The sequence below is a fragment of the Megascapheus bottae genome, chromosome 8, assembly GCF_031878675.1.
Source record: "Megascapheus bottae isolate mThoBot1 chromosome 8, mThoBot2.hap1, whole genome shotgun sequence".
Classification (NCBI taxonomy): Eukaryota; Metazoa; Chordata; class Mammalia; order Rodentia; family Geomyidae; genus Megascapheus; species Megascapheus bottae.
The window spans coordinates 27281637-27300821 of record NC_143516.1 but is presented as its reverse complement, the minus strand read 5'-3'; the positions used below and the strand labels follow the sequence as shown (position 1 = coordinate 27300821).

Sequence of the window (19185 nt, the reverse complement as noted above, 5' to 3'; positions counted from 1 at the left end):
AAATAAGATTTTTTTCATACATTTTTTATTGTTATTAATAGAAGGGTTACATGATATTTGCCAGATAGAAGGTGCATTAATTCACATACATTGATACCCTTTCACATGTCTTGGTCTCCATTTCCCTCCCCCCCACCTCTGTCCCTCATCTTGTTTTCCCCCCTTCCATATTCAATTTCAAATAACCAAATACAAATATATCCGATATATCAGGTAACAAAGTGAGATACTGTAACAATATGAGATAACCAAAGGACAGCAAAAAAGATGAGAGATAACATAGTACCTTAAGGACAACAGTCATTCATTATATGGCTTATTTTTAAGTAAAAGCTAATCTTATGTGAGTGAATATGGGTTTAGTGAATTAAAGCATTACATTTAGACAAACAATAGGACATAAAAACGTTCTGATTGATTTAATAGTCTGCTTTGCTTTTTCTTGCATTTCAGGAAAAGCAAGTAGGAAAAACCAGAAATGGAGAGGTCCAGATGAAAATATCAGGGCAAACCTTCGTCAGTATGGTTTAGAGAAGTATTACCTTGATGTCCTCGTTTCAGATGCATCTAAACCTTCCTGGAGAAAGTGTGCATATTTTGATGCCATTATCACCGATCGTAAGTGTATTTTTATACAAAAGTAGGAGCAGGGGCCAGGAGTTTGGCCTAGTGGTAGAGTGCTTGCCTAGCATGCACGAAGACCCAGGTTCAATTCTTTGGTACCACTTACATAGAAAAAGCTGGAAGTGGTTCTGTGGCTCAAGTGGTAGAGCTCTGGCCTTGACAGTGCTTAGGCCCTGAGTTCAAGCTCCAGAACTGGCCAAAAAAAAAAAAAAAGTAGGAGTGGGGGTTAGTTTTTTAAAGGCATTTACATTTCAAATACAGAATGTGTCAAGACATATGTATTCCTGTTATTCTCAACTCCTTCACATAGTAAAGAGGAGAAAATTATGAATGTAAGGCAGGTTATTAATTTAACTAAGTAGATTATATGTTTTTTAAACAAATATATTATCGTCCCATTTGTGTTTATGTCCTTACCTTCTGTCACCCTCTTTTACTTACTATCTTTTGAGACATGTATTTTTTTAATAGTGACTACAGTTAGTTACTAGTATACCAACTAGAGCTACAATGTCATTTATAATTATGCTATCAAATCTCAAAAGAGTTTTAGATACCACACATTTCTCCAGATGCAAGCTTTATGGTTTTGTAGTGCCTATTTTCACTGGCATCTCTGTTCAAGACTTGAAAAAAATTTGGAGTTCTGTGAACCACTGAGCTTGTGAACCCACTGAACTTTAGGAAAGTACATGACAGCTTACATGCTTTATGAGGCCTTGGACATTTAAAGTGGTCTGTAAGAATAGATCTGCCTTTTCTATATAATTTGACACTGAATCTCTAAATAATGGCAGAGTTCAAACCTTTTATTTCAGCCCTCTATTGAGAGTGAGTGAGGTATACTGTGGTTCTTTAGCCCTGTAATTTAGTGTGTATTTCTTAAGAACAGGAATAACATTTGAGAGAGCTAAAGTCTAGGTACTAATTCAGTAACTGGATACAATATTTTAGTCTATAGTTTGTCATCTAGGTTTGTTAGATTACTTTTTAATATTCCATCTTTTTTTACTTCAGTACAAGATCCACTCCAGAGACAGGTGCTGGGTTTAGTCATAATATCTTTTGGGCCTTTCTTAATTATTATACTTCCACAAACTTACTTTATCTTTTAGGACTTTGGTACTTTTGAAGAACGCATTTCCTGTTTTTACATTTTATGTTATATATTCTCACTTGAAATAGTGAGATAGATGATGTTGTGTCTTCTGGGTGTCACTTGTGGAGATTGCATTACTTTTGTGTGTCTGTATTGTGTTTTCTTATTAGCCCCATATGGTATCCGAGAATCTACAAGAAGAACAGGCTCACAGAAAGAGATACCAAAGGGGATGGAAAAGTGGTAAGTGAGATGAAAGTATGACAAGTAACTACTTTGAGGAACAACTTGCTTATTTTTGATTAACTTAAACAGTCTTAAAATTTTCACTGATTTTGAAATTTTGTCTTCTCTGTTAGTCCAGAAAGCCATGTTCCTGTTTCCTTGAGTTACCACCTGAGTGATATGTTTTTTGACCTATTGAACTTTGCTGCTGAGACCCTTGTATTAGGGGGAAGACTAGTCTATTGGTTACCGGTGTATACACCAGAGTATGTGATCTTAATTTTTCCTTCAATCATTTTTCTTACAATGTTTGTATAACCTAACCTAATTTTTATCTCTAGTTTTATTAGTTATCTTCGTACTTAACATATATTGTTTACTTACATGTATGTTAAAAAAGAAAAAAAAGTCCCCTTCCTCTTATTGTCTGGATTGTTTTGACCTTTTTGTCATAGGTCTTTATATCATTTACCTTTATATTAGGAGTTGTCAGATCTTAGCTTGTGAGCCAGCTATGGGTCTCAACTTGTTTGGGTGAGGACTTTGAACTAAGACTACTTTGTACATTTTTAAAAAGTTATCAAAAACCTATGATACAGAGGATTTATGGCAGAAATATATATGGTCCACAAAAATTTAAACTATTCACTCTCTGGTTCTTTACAAAAAAAGTTTGCCAACCCTTGTTGTACATAATACTTAACTCCAGGCTTGGTATAGTCTAATAAGTAGTTCAGTAGCTGTTCCACCATAAGTAATTTTCAACAACTTAGTTGATGGTTTTGTATATCTTACTACTTCTAATGGTAGCTTTCATATACATTGTTTGTGTGTAAGGGATTGTGGGATTGTAGTTACCTTGAATGCAGTAATTTTTTTTTTTAGACCAGTTTTCCTGGGCTTGTGCTCAAGGCCTGAGCACTGTTCTTGGGTTTTCTCAAAGCTAAAATTCTATCACTTGAGCCACAGTACTACTTCAGCTTTTTCCTTGTATGTGGTATCCCGGAATTGTGCCTAGGTCTTAATACATGCTAGGCAAGCACTCTACCAGTAGCCCAAACTCCCAGCCCAATATTTTTTTAAAGCAAGACCAAATTAAAAATTATGAATATATGTAAAGTCCAATTTAGTTTAACTTACTGGTTTGAGTTTTATTACTCAGCAACTATTAAGGAATAAACAGGTGTGTACATCAACGTCGAAGGATAAAAATGCTTGAACAAGATATGTAAAGATAACATCAAGTTCAAACTTTATTTCTTCAATCTGTCTTGGAATTTTTTTTAAGTTAATTCCTGTATTTTCTGTATATACTTGTTCAGAAGCATTTTAAGATGGTGACGCATTGTCTGTGTTTTTATAGTGATGAGTGACCCTTTAACATGCGGAAGCGGTGTGGTTTTATTTTTTTGTTTTACAAACTGTGTTTCAGAAATGACTTTGGCTTACCTGTAGTAATGTATTTGTATTTGTTTATAAGCTTTGGCAAGATTTAAAAAAAAAATAAAAAAAATCAAGAGGTGAGTTTTAATAAGCCATTGTATATTTAGGTCGAAACCAATTAAAATTGGGATTGTGTGACAAATTCAAAGTTGTAATGAAGCACGTACCTTTTACCTTAACATGAGAATATGACTAACATTCAACACATAAGAATTCCTACTCCAAAAAGGTCTCAAAATATTTGTTCGGCAGATTAAACTTAAGAAAGCAATTAACAAAAAACATTAGCATTAAAAGCACAGTAGAAAAATCTTAATTTCCAATTCAAGAAGTCAGCTGATATTTGTGTAGTAGTTTGAAAAGAGATCTTCTTGATTGATGTCTCTAAGTACAACGAGAGCAACACATCATAATGGCCTTTGTTCATTATGGTTGTAAGCCATGTTTGGAATGTATTGCTTCAGTTCTATAGGGAAATCTGCAGGTACATTGAATTCCTGGTAGCAGACATTAGCTGCTCTGTTGTTAGAACAGTTGTTGACATACTGACCCTCACCCAGAGGATTATGAATTTCTGATTTTAGCCATGTGCTATCCCTCATTTTTAAAGAGCCAAATCACTCTCTCCTGCTGTAAGATCTATACACAACTTTTGATATTCCTTTGTCATTTCCATCAGTGAGTACCCCATCCAAGTGTCTAAAAATAAATGGCTTTCCAATGCTGGAAAAAGATTGGCTCATACTTCTGATAGAAGGATACATAAGATATAAAAGCGCCTTTTGTTACCAATCCTTCAGTAACGAAAACACCTCTTTCTGCAGAAATCAATGAACTAGTTGCTTGGGTAACACTGAAATCTAATGTCTTATAAAGATTTTTTTCTGGCTTAAATGTATTTGCTGTACACGATTCTTCTCAAGCAGATTCTTCCTTGGATGCTACACTGCTAATAGGTCTTGATATTTTGGCTTACTAGCTTTTGGAAGCATAGTCCAGATATCTGTTTACAGAACTCATTTAAGAATGGAGTCTGGAAAACTTACAGTAACATTTCTAGGACATCTTCATCTGAGATGGCTTTATCTTTGGATTCCTTTGTAACATATCAAAGGGTCCTCAGCACCAAAATCAAGCCATTTCCACCATCACAGAGCTTGTTCTATCCTGTAGTCCACATTACACTTTTATCCTATGCTGCTAGGACTGAATTTGTTCTCTACCTACAATTATTTGAATTATAGTTTGTGTGTGGATGTGTGTGTGTGTCTTGTCCTCAGAGCCTGCCCTATCCTTCAACTGTGTGTGTGTGTGTGTGTGTGTGTGTGTGTGTGTGTGTGTGTGTGTGTGTGTGTGTGTCTCTTGTCCTCAGAGCCTGCCCTATCCCTCAACTGTTTTACTCAATGATAGCTCTCTATCAAACTTGAGTCTGGCTTTCTAGTGGCTTATTGGGAGACGATCGTCCCAGACTTTCCCACACCTGCTGGATTGGAAACTGCAGTCCTCAAATTGACAATGTAGGAGTGGCTAGGATTACAGCTGTGTATGTACTTTCAAAGCAATAATTCAAGTTTCATTTAGGGCAGATACATAACTAATAGCAGCAAACACTTTATATTACCTTACACTAATCATTTCTTTACAATCCTTTCTGTCCTGATAATGTTATAACTTCCTGTGTACATTTTCCTGGTGTTTTTCCCCCCCTCAACATAATACAGTGCCTTCCCATAGGCATATAGGCATACAAAACAGAAAGGAGACAAGAGACAAGGAACAGAAAGGAGAAGAGAGGACCATACTCATTTCTATGGGAAAAATGTTGCTATCTTAGGCAAGATTTATTCTAAAATATTTTAATATCTACAGAATTCTTTTTATTCATTCTTTTGTAGCCCTCTAGCTACCATTTCCTCCTCTACCCTCCTTTTTTTTTTCCAAATGTGGCTTGACAACTAGTATTTGCATGCTGTCTCTTCTTCCTCATGTTTCTCTCTTCTATGGAGGTACAAACCAATGGATGGCCACTGCTTTTTTCTTTAATTCACTTTCAGTATATACAATGCTAAATTTTTCTTTTTAAATGAACAGTATCAGATATCAGACCAGGTTAGGTGGTCCTTGCATTTGATCCCAGCACTCAGGAAGCTGAGGGAGGAGGATTTTGAGTTTCAGTACATCCTGGGTTACATCTTGATATCCTGTCTCAAAGCAAAAACAAACCAAATAACAATAAGAAATGGTATTCTTGCTCTTGAGTTACTGTAGAATTTACTTAGGTTATACTGGACATGTAGTTTTTGTTAATTTAAGAATTAAAAATTTTGATTTAAATTGTACCTTAGTACAACTTCAATTTAACATTTTTGTGTTTGGGTATCGTCAGTGTAGACTAAATCCTGTTCAGCTAATCCTGTTAATTGATGAAGTTAAAAAAATAATTACACGGGGCTGGGAGTTTGACCTAGTGGTTAAAGTGCTTGCCTAGCATGCACGAAGACCCGGGTTCGATTCCTCGGTACCACATACATAGAAAAAAGCCGGAAGTGGTGCTGAGGCTCAAGTGGTAGAGTTCTAGCCTTGAGAAAGTCCAAGGACAGTGCTCAGGCCCTGAGCTCAAGTCCAGGACTGGCAAAAAATAATAATAATAATAATAATAATTACACATTCTAATCAAGTGCAGTGATGGTTTAATCCCAGGACATTTAAAAAAAAAACCTACAATTAGATAAAAGCTCAGTTGAAGTTGAAAAATTGTGAGAGCTGATAGTTGTAAAAGGATTTTTTTTATTGGTGGTTTAAAGCATATTGTAAAGAAACAAGTACCTATAAACTCTGTTCTTGTAGTTTAGACTTCACAGTATATCAGATTTTTTTCATCATCAAAATACTAAGTCCCCTTTATAGTTCCCAACTTTGTTCATTCTATTCTCTATCCTTTTTTAACTCATCTAGTAAATTTGTTATCACTGGTATAATTCTTGTCACTCTTGACACTTTTTCTGCCACTTCTCAGCAGAAGACTCAGTCCCTTCTCCATGTTCTGCTGTAGTTTGTATAGCTATGCTGTAGTTCATAGAGACTTTGTACGCCTACTTGCATATGACCCTGAATATTTGGGTTCTGTCCTTGGAGACAAGGCATAAAGTTGGTTCATGCGTGTGATACCTGAGTGACTGTAGCTGTGCACTCAGGTTCTGTATGCCATAGAACTATGTTACCTGACTTCATGACATACAAATAACTCTCAAGTTGATTAGAAACTATTTGTGAAAGATGACCTTTAATGGCAATCCAACTGCTAGTGTTCGTGGTTTAAAAAAAAATAAAGCAATAGCTTACATATATTGAAACATCACATTGCGCCCCATAATTATCTAATTTGACCAGAGCACCTAATAACATGCACCATAGTAGGAAGATAGTGTCTCTGATCAGTGAAGGAAACATTTTGTCGGAAATAGGAAGGAGTGAAAACTTAACCCATTTTTAGTAAGTGTTCCAATCAGCCTATAGTTTGTTTCTCAAATGACAAATGCCATTTAGGAAGTAATTGCATGAAAGTTCACTGGAAAAGGTGTATAGATTTAATAAAAAGTTAGAGGCCTCTACAGGTATTTTTGCTTTAAAAAATAAGTTAAGAGATAAGTGATAGTGGTTCATACCATTAATTCCAGCATTCAGGAGGCTGAGGCAGGAGAATCGAGTTTGAAACCACCCTGGGCTACTTGGGGAGTTCCTGGCCATTCAGGGCTAGATAGTGAGATGTCTCAAACAAATACCAAATAAACAAAAAGATGGGACAAAATGTATATCCCTTGAAATTTCCCCTATAAACTCTTGATTCTCCATGAGTTTTATTATATTCACGTAGTTGTGCAACCACCACCATAGTTTAATTCCAGAATATTTTCATCACTCCAGAAAAACCTCAATAGGTATTAGCAGTCATCAAGCCTTCTGCCTCAGGCAGCTTCTGATCCACTGCTAGATTCGCCTGTTTTGGATGATGTCAATCTTAAGTAGGTAGCTTAGCCTGTAGGGGAGTAGTAGTAAAAATAGAGAATTAAGATAGTATCATAATAGTCCAAGAATAATATGGATTTGCCTTCTAACCATTTGCAAATAGTCCGTTGGTATGATATATAAGTAAATATACAGTAAATAATTTTTAACTGCTATTTTAAGGTTTTGTGTTTTGTTTTTAGTATTTTGTTTTAGTGATTTAGAGGAATACTGCTATGGCTTGTTACTATAGAGTGGGCCTTTCCTATCTGTAGGTTTTGGGTTTTTTTGTTTGTTTTTTGCCAGTTCTGGGGCTTGAACTCAGGGCCTGAACACTGTCCTTGGGCTTTCTCAAGGCTAGTATTCTACCACTTGAGCCTCAGCACCATTTCCAGCTTTTTTTCTATGTATGTGGTACTGAGGTTCTAGCCTTGAGAAAATCCAAGGACAGTGCTCAGGCCTGAGCTCAAACCCAGGACTGGCAAAAAACAAAACAAAAAAAACATGAGTCTTATTATAAAGGGGTAACATTTTTCAAAAAGAAATATACTCGTTAGTTGACTTATGTATTATGTATATTTATAGAAAGTACTTATATGTAAGGTATATATACATTATATTTTATGTATATTATATATATTAGTATTTTTCATGGTGTAGTATATGTATATGTTCCTTCATGTTACAAATGCATGACACAAAAAAGCCAAATTAAATGTCATCTGCTTTTATAAGAAATGTATTTGTTTATATGCACATTACAAAATTATTAAATGAAGGGAAGCCTAAATGGCTTTTGCTTGTCTGGAAGCTGTAAGGAAAGAGGCAGAGAAAGACTTCAAGAGAATTCCTTCCACTGATAATCCAGTGAAGTGAAGCACGCATGTTGAATGGTAAGTGAGTGGTGAAAGTTCTGAGCATGTGGTTAAGTTATGAAGAAGAGCTCCTGAAGGTCAGAGAGACCTCGGAAAGTGGGTAGGAATAGTGGTGAACACATTGGTGACACATTAGAATGGCCAGCCTAGGGGTGTAGCTCAAAGGTAGAGTTCTTGCCTATCATCAACCCCAAATCCAGAAAAAAACAAGAACAAAAATAAATCCTAGAACAGCTAGCCTACCCTGTGGTTTTTCATCAGCATTCTCTCCAGTTTGGATCAGAGCTTTAAGATGACCCACATAAAAATGTTGCCATCCTGGAAGGCATAAATTCACAAAGGAAAACTGAAAGTTGGTGTCCCACAGGTATATCTAGTGAGCCCCTTCCCTTCGATTCTGCATCCTGCATCAGAGCCGTTTCCGCAATGTCTGTCACCTGTTTCTTCTGCCAAGACATCAGGTTCTGCCCCTGACTCTTCTGTTTCTGGGTGTCTTTGTCTCTGTTCATGTGGTACTAGTGTTGGACTGCAGTTGTTTCCACCAATCCATGTCATAGCTTCAGATATACTTCCTGGTCAGTCTGGAAGAACAGGTGATGTAATCTCTAGTGTTTATTTTATAATGTGTCAGAATATTGTGTAAATAACTTTAGTCCTGTATTTCTATATTTAATGCAAGTTTCAAGAATTGAAAGGGGAATGAATCTTGTAGAATGTACCATTGCTCCTGTGGGATCCTTTATTGTAGAATCTCATATTTTTGTGGTTTTCAAAGTTTAGATTCTCATTTTTTAGATATGAGAATATGAAAATACTTTGCCTAGTTGGACACGCGATGGCTCATACCTATAATCCTAGCTACTCTGGAGGCTGAGATCTGAAGATCAAGGTTCAAAGCCAGCCTGGGCAATAAAAGCCGAGAGACTCTTATCTCCAATTAAGTACTAGAAAATAAAAAGTGGGGCTGTGGCTCAAGGGTAGGGCTATAGCCTTGAGCTGAAGAGCTCAGGGATAGCATCCAGGCCAGAGTTCAAGCCCCATGACCAGCCCCCTTCTCCCCCACAAAAAAAATAAACCAAAAAACTTCACCTGTAAATACAGGTAGTTATTTATGGGTTGTGTGGACACTTGCTATCTCTGCTTCTGTGTTCTGACCTTCAGTTCTCCTTTTTTCAGATATACTGAAGAGATGGTGCCCTGCCACCCGTGTCTGAAACTCATTAGTAACTGCGAGCAAAAGCTTTCCAGTCACACATCAAGACGCTTGATCACAATGGAGAAGGTGATAAAATTTGAGGTAAATTGCTTAAGGAGTTTTAGAATAAATTCTGAAAGAATCAAAGCTAAATTTTTCTGCTTTTTTTCTAGTGGAGTGTGGAAACAATCATTTTTATCTGTTTTTATTTATTTATTTGTTTGTTTATTTATTTATTTGAGGCAATGTATAGCTCAGACTAACCTGAAATTCAGTGTGTAACTCAGGCTAGCCTTGAACTTGAGATCTTTTTGCCTGAGTCATGTGAATGCCGATATTACAGATATAAACCAATGCTGACTACCAGCCGCAAGCATTCTTTATTATATACCCAGTACAAGTAGTATTCCAAAGAATTAGGCAAAGACAATGAAAGTTACTTAATGGTTTAATAAAGTCAAATAATAAATCAGCCTTCTTTTTTTTGCTGATACTAGAGTTTGACCTCGGTTACCTTCTTCTCTTTGCTGGATTTGCTTGCTCAAGCAGATACTCTACTATTTGAGTTATACCTTCAGCCTGTGTCATATGATGGTTATTTTGGAGGCATAGTCTTTTGGGTTTTTTTGCTGAAGATGTCTTTGAACTGTGATCCTCAAGATCCCAGTCTCCTGAGTAGCTAGGATTGTAAGTAGGAGCAATCTGGTTAGCCATTTCTTTTTTTTTTTTTGCCAGTCCTGGGCTTGAGCTCAAGGCCTGAGCACTGTCCTTGGACTTTCTCAAGGCTAGAGCTCTAACACTTGAGCCTCAGCGCCACTTCCGGCTTTTTTCTATGTATGTGGTGCCGAGGAATTGAACCTGGGTCTTCGTGCATACTAGGCAAGCACTCTACCACTAGTCCAAACTCCCGGCCCCTGGTTAGCCATTTCTATTTTAATGGAAATACTTAAAAAAATTAAGATATATTAGGAAATAATTCCACATTTGCTTTTAAGTTTTAGGGAATTATAGCGTATGTTTTTCAAACATGTTTTTGTAAAGAAATTGATTTTCAAGTTAAGGAAAAATAAGCTTTTGAGAGTTTTCATTGAAATGATAAGCATATGTTTTCCCCTTCATATTTTTAAGTCTATAAAGGCAATGTTTGTTTTGTTGGGTTTTCTTTTGTTATTTTACTTTTGTCCTTTTAAAAACTGATTTTAAAAAATAAGAAAAAGGCTGGGTGCAGTGACTCACGCCTATAAATCCTCCTACTCAGGAGGCTGAGATCTGAGGACCAAGGTTCAAAGCCAGCCGAGGCACAAAAGGACCTTAGACTCTTATCTCCAATTAACTTCTAGAAAATGGGAAGTGGGGCTTAGCTGAGGGTAGGGGGAAGAGTTCAGAGACAATGCCCAGGCCCAGGGGTATGGCAGTAGCCTTGCGCTGAAGAGCTCAAGGCCAAGTTCAAGCCTCATGACCCACCAAAAAAAAAAAAAAAGCTTATTGTTCAAATGATTTTTGGAAATGGTCTTCATGTTATAAGATAAGTTAAGTAGTTTTAACTGGTGTGAAATTTGCTGTAGCAGATCATAACCATGTTTGTTTGTTAATCAATTACTTTATTTCTCCCCCCCATTAATGACATTACACTGTCAAACAGTGCTCACATGCTCCTGAAAAATTACTCACAGATTTGTTCAGTATTGCTTACTTTGGAAGTGGAAGACTGTTAGGTTTTTACACTTTGGTACACTGTCTTCACTTTTGATTTGTTACTTGTTAGGTTTAACTAGTCTACAAGAAATAGTGTTAATGAGTTTCTTTTATCCCCTTCTCTTTAAAGTGTGAGCATAAGTTAGAAAAATAAGTGTCTAAAGAGTATACTTTATATATAGTCTCTTCAGCTCCACATTGTTGGCTGTAATTTTTCAGCAGTAGTGAAGAAGTGAATTCTGACAGCCATGTTCACATTGTGGACATATGTAGCTAGACAAGCCAGATGATGATGATGATGATGATGGTGATGATGATGATGATTATTATTATTATTATTATTATTGTGGTAACTTCCCATTGATATATTCTGGAAACTAGATAAATGAAAAGTAATACTCCAAAAGGTCCTAATTATTTACAAAGCTTTTCTGTCTGTTTGAGCTTCTTATTTCTCCCATTTTTCAGTTAAGCAAATGGCCTTCACCTATTCCAGATTTTTAAATAGTAAATATCAGAGTTGAAAGCAAAACTGATTTGTACTTGAAATTCAGTGTGCCTCTTCTCTTTACCAATACATGTTAATATGCCAGTATGAAAAGTTATATACACTGTGATCTGGGGAGGTAGTTGAGTGTAATGTGTGTTTGCCTGTTATTTACAAAGCCCTTGGTCTAATCACTTATTCCCTAGGATTGCAAAATTATGCTAGCAAGTAAAAAGTAAATTTTTTTAAAAAAATTTCTTCTTTCTCTCATTTATTTATTTATTTATTTATTCTTTCGGTTGTGGGACTTGAACTCGGGGCCTGAGCCCTGCCCCTGAGCAAAAGTAAATATTTTTAATTAATACATTACTGTTCTCCCTTCTTCCTTCTTTCCTCTCTCTGAGGACTCGAACCCGGGTCCTCGTGCATGCTAGACAAGCACTTTAACCACTAGGCCAAACTCCCGGCCCCCCTGATATTACCCTTTACGAAGCTGTGCACAAAATCATTTGTTGTTGTTATTACTATTACTGATGATTCTAGGGTTTAAACTCAGCTCTTGTCTCTGGGAGCTGTCCTTGAGCTTTCTTGTTCAAAGTTAGCATTCTACTTAAATCACAGCTCCACTTTTGACATTTTGGTGATTAACTGTGAGATAAGATTCATGAACTTTCTTGACTGGACTGGCTTTTGGACTGTCATCTTGAGATCTCAGCCTCCTAAATAGCTAGGATTATATGCATGAGCAGCCATAAGCATGTGGCCTGTTATTATGTTTGATGCTAGTATTGGTGCATTCATGTTTTTGCTTGTTTGTTTGTGATTTTTGTGTTTTGTGTTTTTGTTTTTGTTTTTTTTTTTAATTTTGCTCCAGGCTGGTATGCTACCATTTGAGTCATAACTCCACTTCTGGCTTTTTTCTTTGTTTCCAGTTAATTGGAGATAAATGTCTTTTGGATTTAACTGTTCAGGTGGTTTTTTGGGGGTTTTTTGTTTTGTTTTGTTTTGTTTTGTTTTGTTTTTGGTCTGTGTAGGGCTTGAACTCTGGGTCTGGGCACTGTTCCTGAGTTCTTCAGCTCAAGGCTACCGCCCTAGCCCTTGAGCCACAGTACCACTTCCGGTTTTCTGGTGGAGATGAGAGTCTCAAGGACTTAAATGCCTTGCTAGCTTTGATCCAGGATCCTCAGATCTCAGCCTCCTGAGTAGCTAGGATTACAGGTGTGAGCCACCTCGCCCGACTTGTTCACATTTTTGGTTATTTATTTATTTATTTATTTTTGACCCTTTATTTTTAGATTTCAGCCTTCTGTGGAATTAGAATCGCAGGCATGAGCCACCAGCAACCAGTTCATGAATACATTATAGCCGGGTGTGGAGACCCTTATCTCCAATGAATTGCCAGAATATCGGAAGGGTTGCTGCAGTTCAAGGGGTGGGGTGGTAGCCTTGAGCTGAAGAGCCCAGGGACAATGCCCAGGTCCAGAATTCAAGTCCCAAGACCAACAAAAGAAAAAAGAAAGAAAGAAAGAAAAACACATTTTAGTCCTGTGAGTCCCTAGGCCTCATTTCCCTTAAGAATCAAACAGTGGCCAAGAGCATGGCCTGGTGGTGGAGTGCTTGCCTAGCACGCACAAAGCCTTCCCTGCGTTTTATTCCTCGGTACCACATACACAGCATAAGCCAGAAATGGTTTGTGGCTCAGTGGTAGAGTGCTTGCCTTGAGAAATCTCAAGGACAGTGCCCAGATCCTGAATTCAAGCCCTGGGACTGGCCAAAAAAAAAAAATTCAAACAACTAAAAAGCAACAAGTTAATATATTATGGAAATCATATTCCCTCTTGAACAGAGAGGTGATATAAGACAGCATGGCACATTTCTGAGAAAAGTCAGTAATAGGGGAGATAGTTTTACTTGTATGAATTTTTCAGTGAATTTTTTTTCCTGTATAGTCTGAGTAATTTACACTTATGTAGTGTGAGAAATACTTCTCATTGTATAATCCAGTGTCAGTATTTCCACTTAAAATGTCAGTTTCAAACTCTGAGATTCCACCTCACTCCAGTTAGAATGGCCATGATCAAAAAAATCTAATAACAACAGATGCTACACTGTTGGTGGGAGTGCAAAATCGTTCAACCACTATGGAAAGCAGTATAGCAGTTCCTCAAAAGACTAAACATAGAACTCCCCTGTGACTCTGCAGTCCCACTCCTTGGCATTTACCCAATCAACCAGAAACAAGGACATACTAAAGCCACTAGCACAATGATGCTCATTGCAGCACTATTTGCCATAGCAAAGATATGGAACCAGCCCAGATACCCCTCAGTAGATGAATGGATCAGCAAGATGTATTTATACACAATGGAATTCTATGCTGCCATCAGAAAAAATGACATCGCCCCATTTGTAGGGAAATGGAAAGACTTGGAAAAATCATATTAAGTAAGCCAGACTCAAAGGAACATAGGCTCAATGGTTTCCTCATTTGTAATAATTAGTACAAACCTAGGCCTCTCCTAGCAGAGGATTACAATAGCTCAAAACCTAGACACATAAGGCCATATAGGATGATGCTAAATGAAAGGACCTCCAGGATATGGAAACAAAAGCTTTATACTGTGTCATTGTTGTTCTTAATGTACTATGTTATTTCTCTTCTCTTTTTTTTGCCTTTTGGTTAATCTCATATTGTTACAGTATCTGACTTCGTTACCTGGTATATTGTATATATGTTTATTTGAAATAGGAAAGGGGAGAGAGGGGGGGGCAGGGAAATGGGGACAAAAACTTGAGAAGGTATCAATGTGTGAGAAATAATGCACATTCTATCTGGCAAATATAACTGTAACCCCTCTATACATTACAGTAAAATTTTTTAAAATAGTTTCAAATGTTACTACAAGTATACACTTTCATTTCTTTTCTTGAGAATTTACTCCCCTTTAAAGCTTGTGAAATTACAAATGGCTGGAAGTACTTCTCTGTTAATTATTTTTGGTGCTGCATTTAAAAATACACAGTTGTGAAAAGTAAGAACTATTGAGGTGTGGTGAAGTATCCCTGTAATATCAGCACTTAGGCACCAGTGGCAAAAAAAAAGCCTCATGAGTTCATGGCCAGTTTGCACTATATAGATAGATCTTGTCTCAAAAGAAAAGTGTGTGTGGGTGAACACAGTGAAGTTTACTTGTCTTCTAGAAGTTGGACACATATAAGTGATACCCTTTAGAATCACTGAGGTGAATGCATTTGTTTATTTGTGCATCATTCTTTAGAACTAAAGATGGTGTGAATAAATGCTGGTGTTGCCTGAGGGGGGGAAAAAAGCTGTCCTGGTTTTGTGGGGGCTGTGTGATTCAATATGGTTACAGCAAACAGCTAAGGAGACAGTGCTGTGACTGGTGTGATACACACACAGTGGTCTGTTTTGTTTCAGCCAGCAGAGGGTGGTATGCCCATAAAAGTGAACTAACCAATTTGTGAGGCTTCCTTTGGATTCCTAAAGTGGTTTATGTTTAGAATTAGCAGTTCTGATAGGACAGGAAATTGGTTGGGTGGGATAGTGGTTAAGGGGGTCTGTCTAGAAGTTTAGATCTGAAATATGTGCTCCCAAAATGTTTCTGTTCAGTGAGGAATGTTCTCTAAATGTCACACTCTATTTTGAAAGACCCACCAATCCACCATGTGGAACATTAACTCTTTAGCCACTGTTTTAATGTCATTTCTACTTAAAAATGAGATAATGAAAAAAGCATGAACTTTTGAAGTCTGATTTAGGCCACAATTCTGACAGTGCTGCATACTAGATATGTGACTTGTGGCAGATAATTTAAACTCTTTGAACCTTTGTTTCTCCATCTGCAAAATATAGATAATCTGCTATGAAATGTGCTGAAATTAAATAAGTCAGGTGAATCACATAGTTGGAAGCAAATATATTTCTTAAGTCAAAACTGTGTCCATAGACATATAGGTATCTATACATACATGTCTGTATACACAAGATTTGTATATACAGGTACATGTATGTGTGTGTAATTTGTGCTAGGCCTAGGGTTTGAACTCAGCTTGAGCACTGTCCTTGAGCTCTTTTGCTAAAGACTAGTGTGTGTTATTTGTAGGTATATAATTACATGTATGAGAGCATGAATGTGACTGAAGACACACCAAATGTTTCTTGAGGAACATTTCATGAGCTGCAGCTTTTCCACCTCAGTGACTATAGAGTAGCTGAAGTCTGGTATATCTGGTATATATTTACCCTGAAGCATCTCTTACACTGCACGTGGCAGAAGGATTCCTACCAGTCCCTTGGCTGCATATGGGGTTTGGAGCTTTGGGGTTTTCTAGGAGTTCCTGTTATGAATGTACTGTTTCACAATCGGGGAACAATTGATCTTGTAGAAGGAAGCATTTCTTCACACACTTCACATGCATTCTCTTCTTTCTGAGACTTGAAGAAAATGAGATTCTCTCAGGTCACATTTCAAGGGTAATGGTCTGTTCCAAGTTGTCCAGTAGCGTGTGTGAGGTCCAAGCTAGTCAGAGGACGAATGTGACAGATAATGATTGTTTTCTTGTTAACCATTTGTGTAGGTCTTAAATGTTTCTTTGGGTACCATGACTGCTATATGTTCCTTCTCTAACTGGTATTTATATTCCTTGTTGGTTTTGTTTTTGCTGGTGATTTATCACCTGTTTATTTTCAGAGCTATTTCTACTTCCCTATGTTGGGAAACTCTCCTACTAATGTATTGTTAACCAGATCTGTGTTCAGACCCTAGCTCTGCTGCTTCTAGTTTTGTAATATGGACTTGTAGTTGTAAATAATTCATGGGTAAAATAATGATGAGAGTGTGCATATTATTTAGAGGTAATAGTTTTATTAGTATGTTTAAAGCATTTAGTGTGATTTGGGACCCATGATAAATACCTAAAAATGCAAATTACTTTTCATTTACTATCCCTTCGTTAGATTTCTTTCTTTCTTTCTTTCTTTCTTTCTTTTTTTTTTTCTTTCTTTCTTTCTTTTTTTTTGTGGGTCATGGGGCTTGAACTACACGGCCTGGATGCTGTCCCGGAGCTCTTCAGCTCAAGGCTACCGCTCTACCCATTTTCTAGAGGTTAACTGGAGATAAGAAGATAAGAGTCTCAGATCCTTTTGTGCCTGGGGTGGCTTTGAACCTTAATCCTCAGATCTCAGCCTCCTGAGTAGCTAGGATTACAGGTATGAGCCACCATACCCAGCCCTTCATTGGATTTCTATAGGGTAACTACACGAAGTATGTAGCCTAATGTCAGTCATCAGTGGCATGATTTCATGTGCTTGAAGGAATTTGAATTGTAACATACTTAGTGTTATGCAATTTAAGTAGCCACCTCTTTATTTTTGATGTATTGTGAAATCTAGGAATTTGTTTTGTTTTTGTTTATTTTTTATTTTTTGCCATGTTAGAGATCAAAACTGGGGCCTCACACATGCTAGGCAAGTATGCAGCCACATCTCTGGTTCAGATTTTGTTTCATTTTGTTTTACTTTGGTTTTGATTTTTACAAAGAATTTAACCCTGGGCTTAGTGCAGCTTGACTCCACTACTGAGCTAGATCCCCAGCAATAATTTTCAATAAATTTTTTATATATAATTTAAAAATAAGTGTTACAAAAATAGTTTCTTGATGAACAATTGAGTCAACACCATTTGATCTAAGCAGAAGATTTTATTAATGTTAGATATTAAGGGAAGAATGAAGATACCCATTTCACGCAGGAATAAAGAAAAGTACAAGAATATTTTAGGATAGTTTTATTCAGGTATATTGCTGTCTCCCATTTTGATGCTGAAATTAAGATTTAAAAAAAATCTAGGCATCATATATCCTGATAGTCTTTATACCTTCCCTCAAAATTACATTAGTCCATGTGTAGTTGAGTCTGAATTTACATAAATACATCAAAAATAAGATTTTTTCTAATTAGATTTTTTTTCAGTTTAGAATGGTTTGTGTATTTAGATAAGAAGCTGATGTTTCTTACAACTCATGTTTTCCTCCTTCAATTTTCTAAGCCAAACCATGCTTGATATTCTGAGACTGACTAGTTCAGGGTCCACTAAGAATCTGTCTGAGCACTAGCTAGCATTTGTCTGAAAGTGTGAAAGTGTATCTGTCTCTTCTTTAGTCTGTATCTCTTACTGTTTGAGAAATCTTTGATTACATTAACAGACTATGGATATAGGCTTGAAGAGTTTTATGTTGTATTATATCACACAAATGAAATAAATTAAGCTTCTTGGTTTGATCATTCGCATCTTCAGTCTCAGATAATTTAGGTGTGCAGTTGAGTTGTTACAATGCTGACTTTGTTTCCAGGAACAATTCTCTTTGTCCTATCTGGATAAGAAAACACGTCCTCTATGGAAGGTATTGTTGTAAGGGTTCAGTGAGATGAAGCAAATGATGACACTCTGAGTATCCAATAAAAGGGGCATATATTTCCAATTCAAATAATAATAAAAATCAAATGTATATCAGAATGTGACTTTCTTAGAGAAAATGACTATTTTGTTTGTAGGCTCACTAAAGAAATAAACATCTTTATATTTTGTTTTCCTACCAACTAGACCCAGGACCAGTATGCGCATCTGCTAAGTGATCATTTTCTACTCTACCAAGGCCATAATTCCTTCCGGGAGAAATATTTCAGTGGAGTAACAAAAAGAATTGCCAAGGAAGAAAAATCCAACCAGGACTAAAAATTAAGACTTTGGGCATTGAAAAAGGATTGCACTCATGTATGATACAGAAACATGGATTGTTGGATAATTTTTTTATCAGAAATAAAATGCTACAAGTTAAACTGAGAATTTTACACTTACCTTTGTTCTTTACACTTTTCTTGCATGTGTTGTAAGAAATTTAGTAACTTATATTTGTACTTTCAAGAATTATTAGAAATTGACTCAAAAGTATATTTTTTACAATTAATGTACAATGAATATATTGACTTTAAACTGTATCTGCTGCATATGTTATGGACAATTAACAGTAGTTAAGAATTTATTTATTTGTTAAATTTGTTTTTACTTACAATCGATTTGCATTGCTACCAATAAACATCACAGAGAATTTCTAAAATCATGTAGTAGTATTTAGTGCTTTCTCTCTGAGGAGATGTAATGAAGGATGAATATTTTTCCTTTTGTTTCAGACAAGTACTAACAGTGACACTGGTGATGCTAAGAAAAGCTAGGACCTGCTAATCTCAAAAGAGTCTAAACTCTCTGAGCCTGAGCACATCTGAAGCTCGTCTGTACCTTGGATTTGCTCTCACATTCCTAAATCTTGACTTGTCGGTCAAGTTAACTACCCTCAATTTTTGGTTTAGAAAGTAACTGATAGTTAAAAGCAGTAACAACAGCACAAATCCTTGATGGTTCCCTAATGGTATTAAGCCTAATCAGTGCTCTTTGAAATCCAAGCTGTATTTTTCTTGAAGGAGAAACTTTGCTGAGTCTACATTATGTCCATCATGGAA

The 19185-nt window shown here is 36.5% G+C and overlaps 1 protein-coding gene and 1 pseudogene across 2 annotated transcripts in view; one reads left to right on the top strand and one right to left on the bottom strand.

Annotated features, from left to right (window-relative positions):
- Trmt11 (tRNA methyltransferase 11) overlaps nt 1–18756 on the top strand; it is a 37632-nt gene extending 18876 nt beyond the window's left edge. Inside the window, exons 9-13 of one of the 2 annotated variants that reach the window (XM_090338174.1) lie at nt 454–618; nt 1894–1966; nt 2083–2214; nt 9448–9568; nt 18272–18756. In XM_090338174.1, coding sequence (XP_090194300.1) covers nt 454–618; nt 1894–1966; nt 2083–2214; nt 9448–9568; nt 18272–18403 — 623 coding nt within the window. In that variant the 3' untranslated portion in view covers nt 18404–18756. The remainder of the gene's footprint in view (nt 1–453; nt 619–1893; nt 1967–2082; nt 2215–9447; nt 9569–18271) is intronic. The other variant, XM_090338175.1, reaches the window with a different exon arrangement.
- LOC150059702 (SET domain-containing protein 9 pseudogene) lies at nt 3724–8780 on the bottom strand (annotated as a pseudogene).
- Nucleotides 18757–19185: the final 429 nt, after the last annotated feature.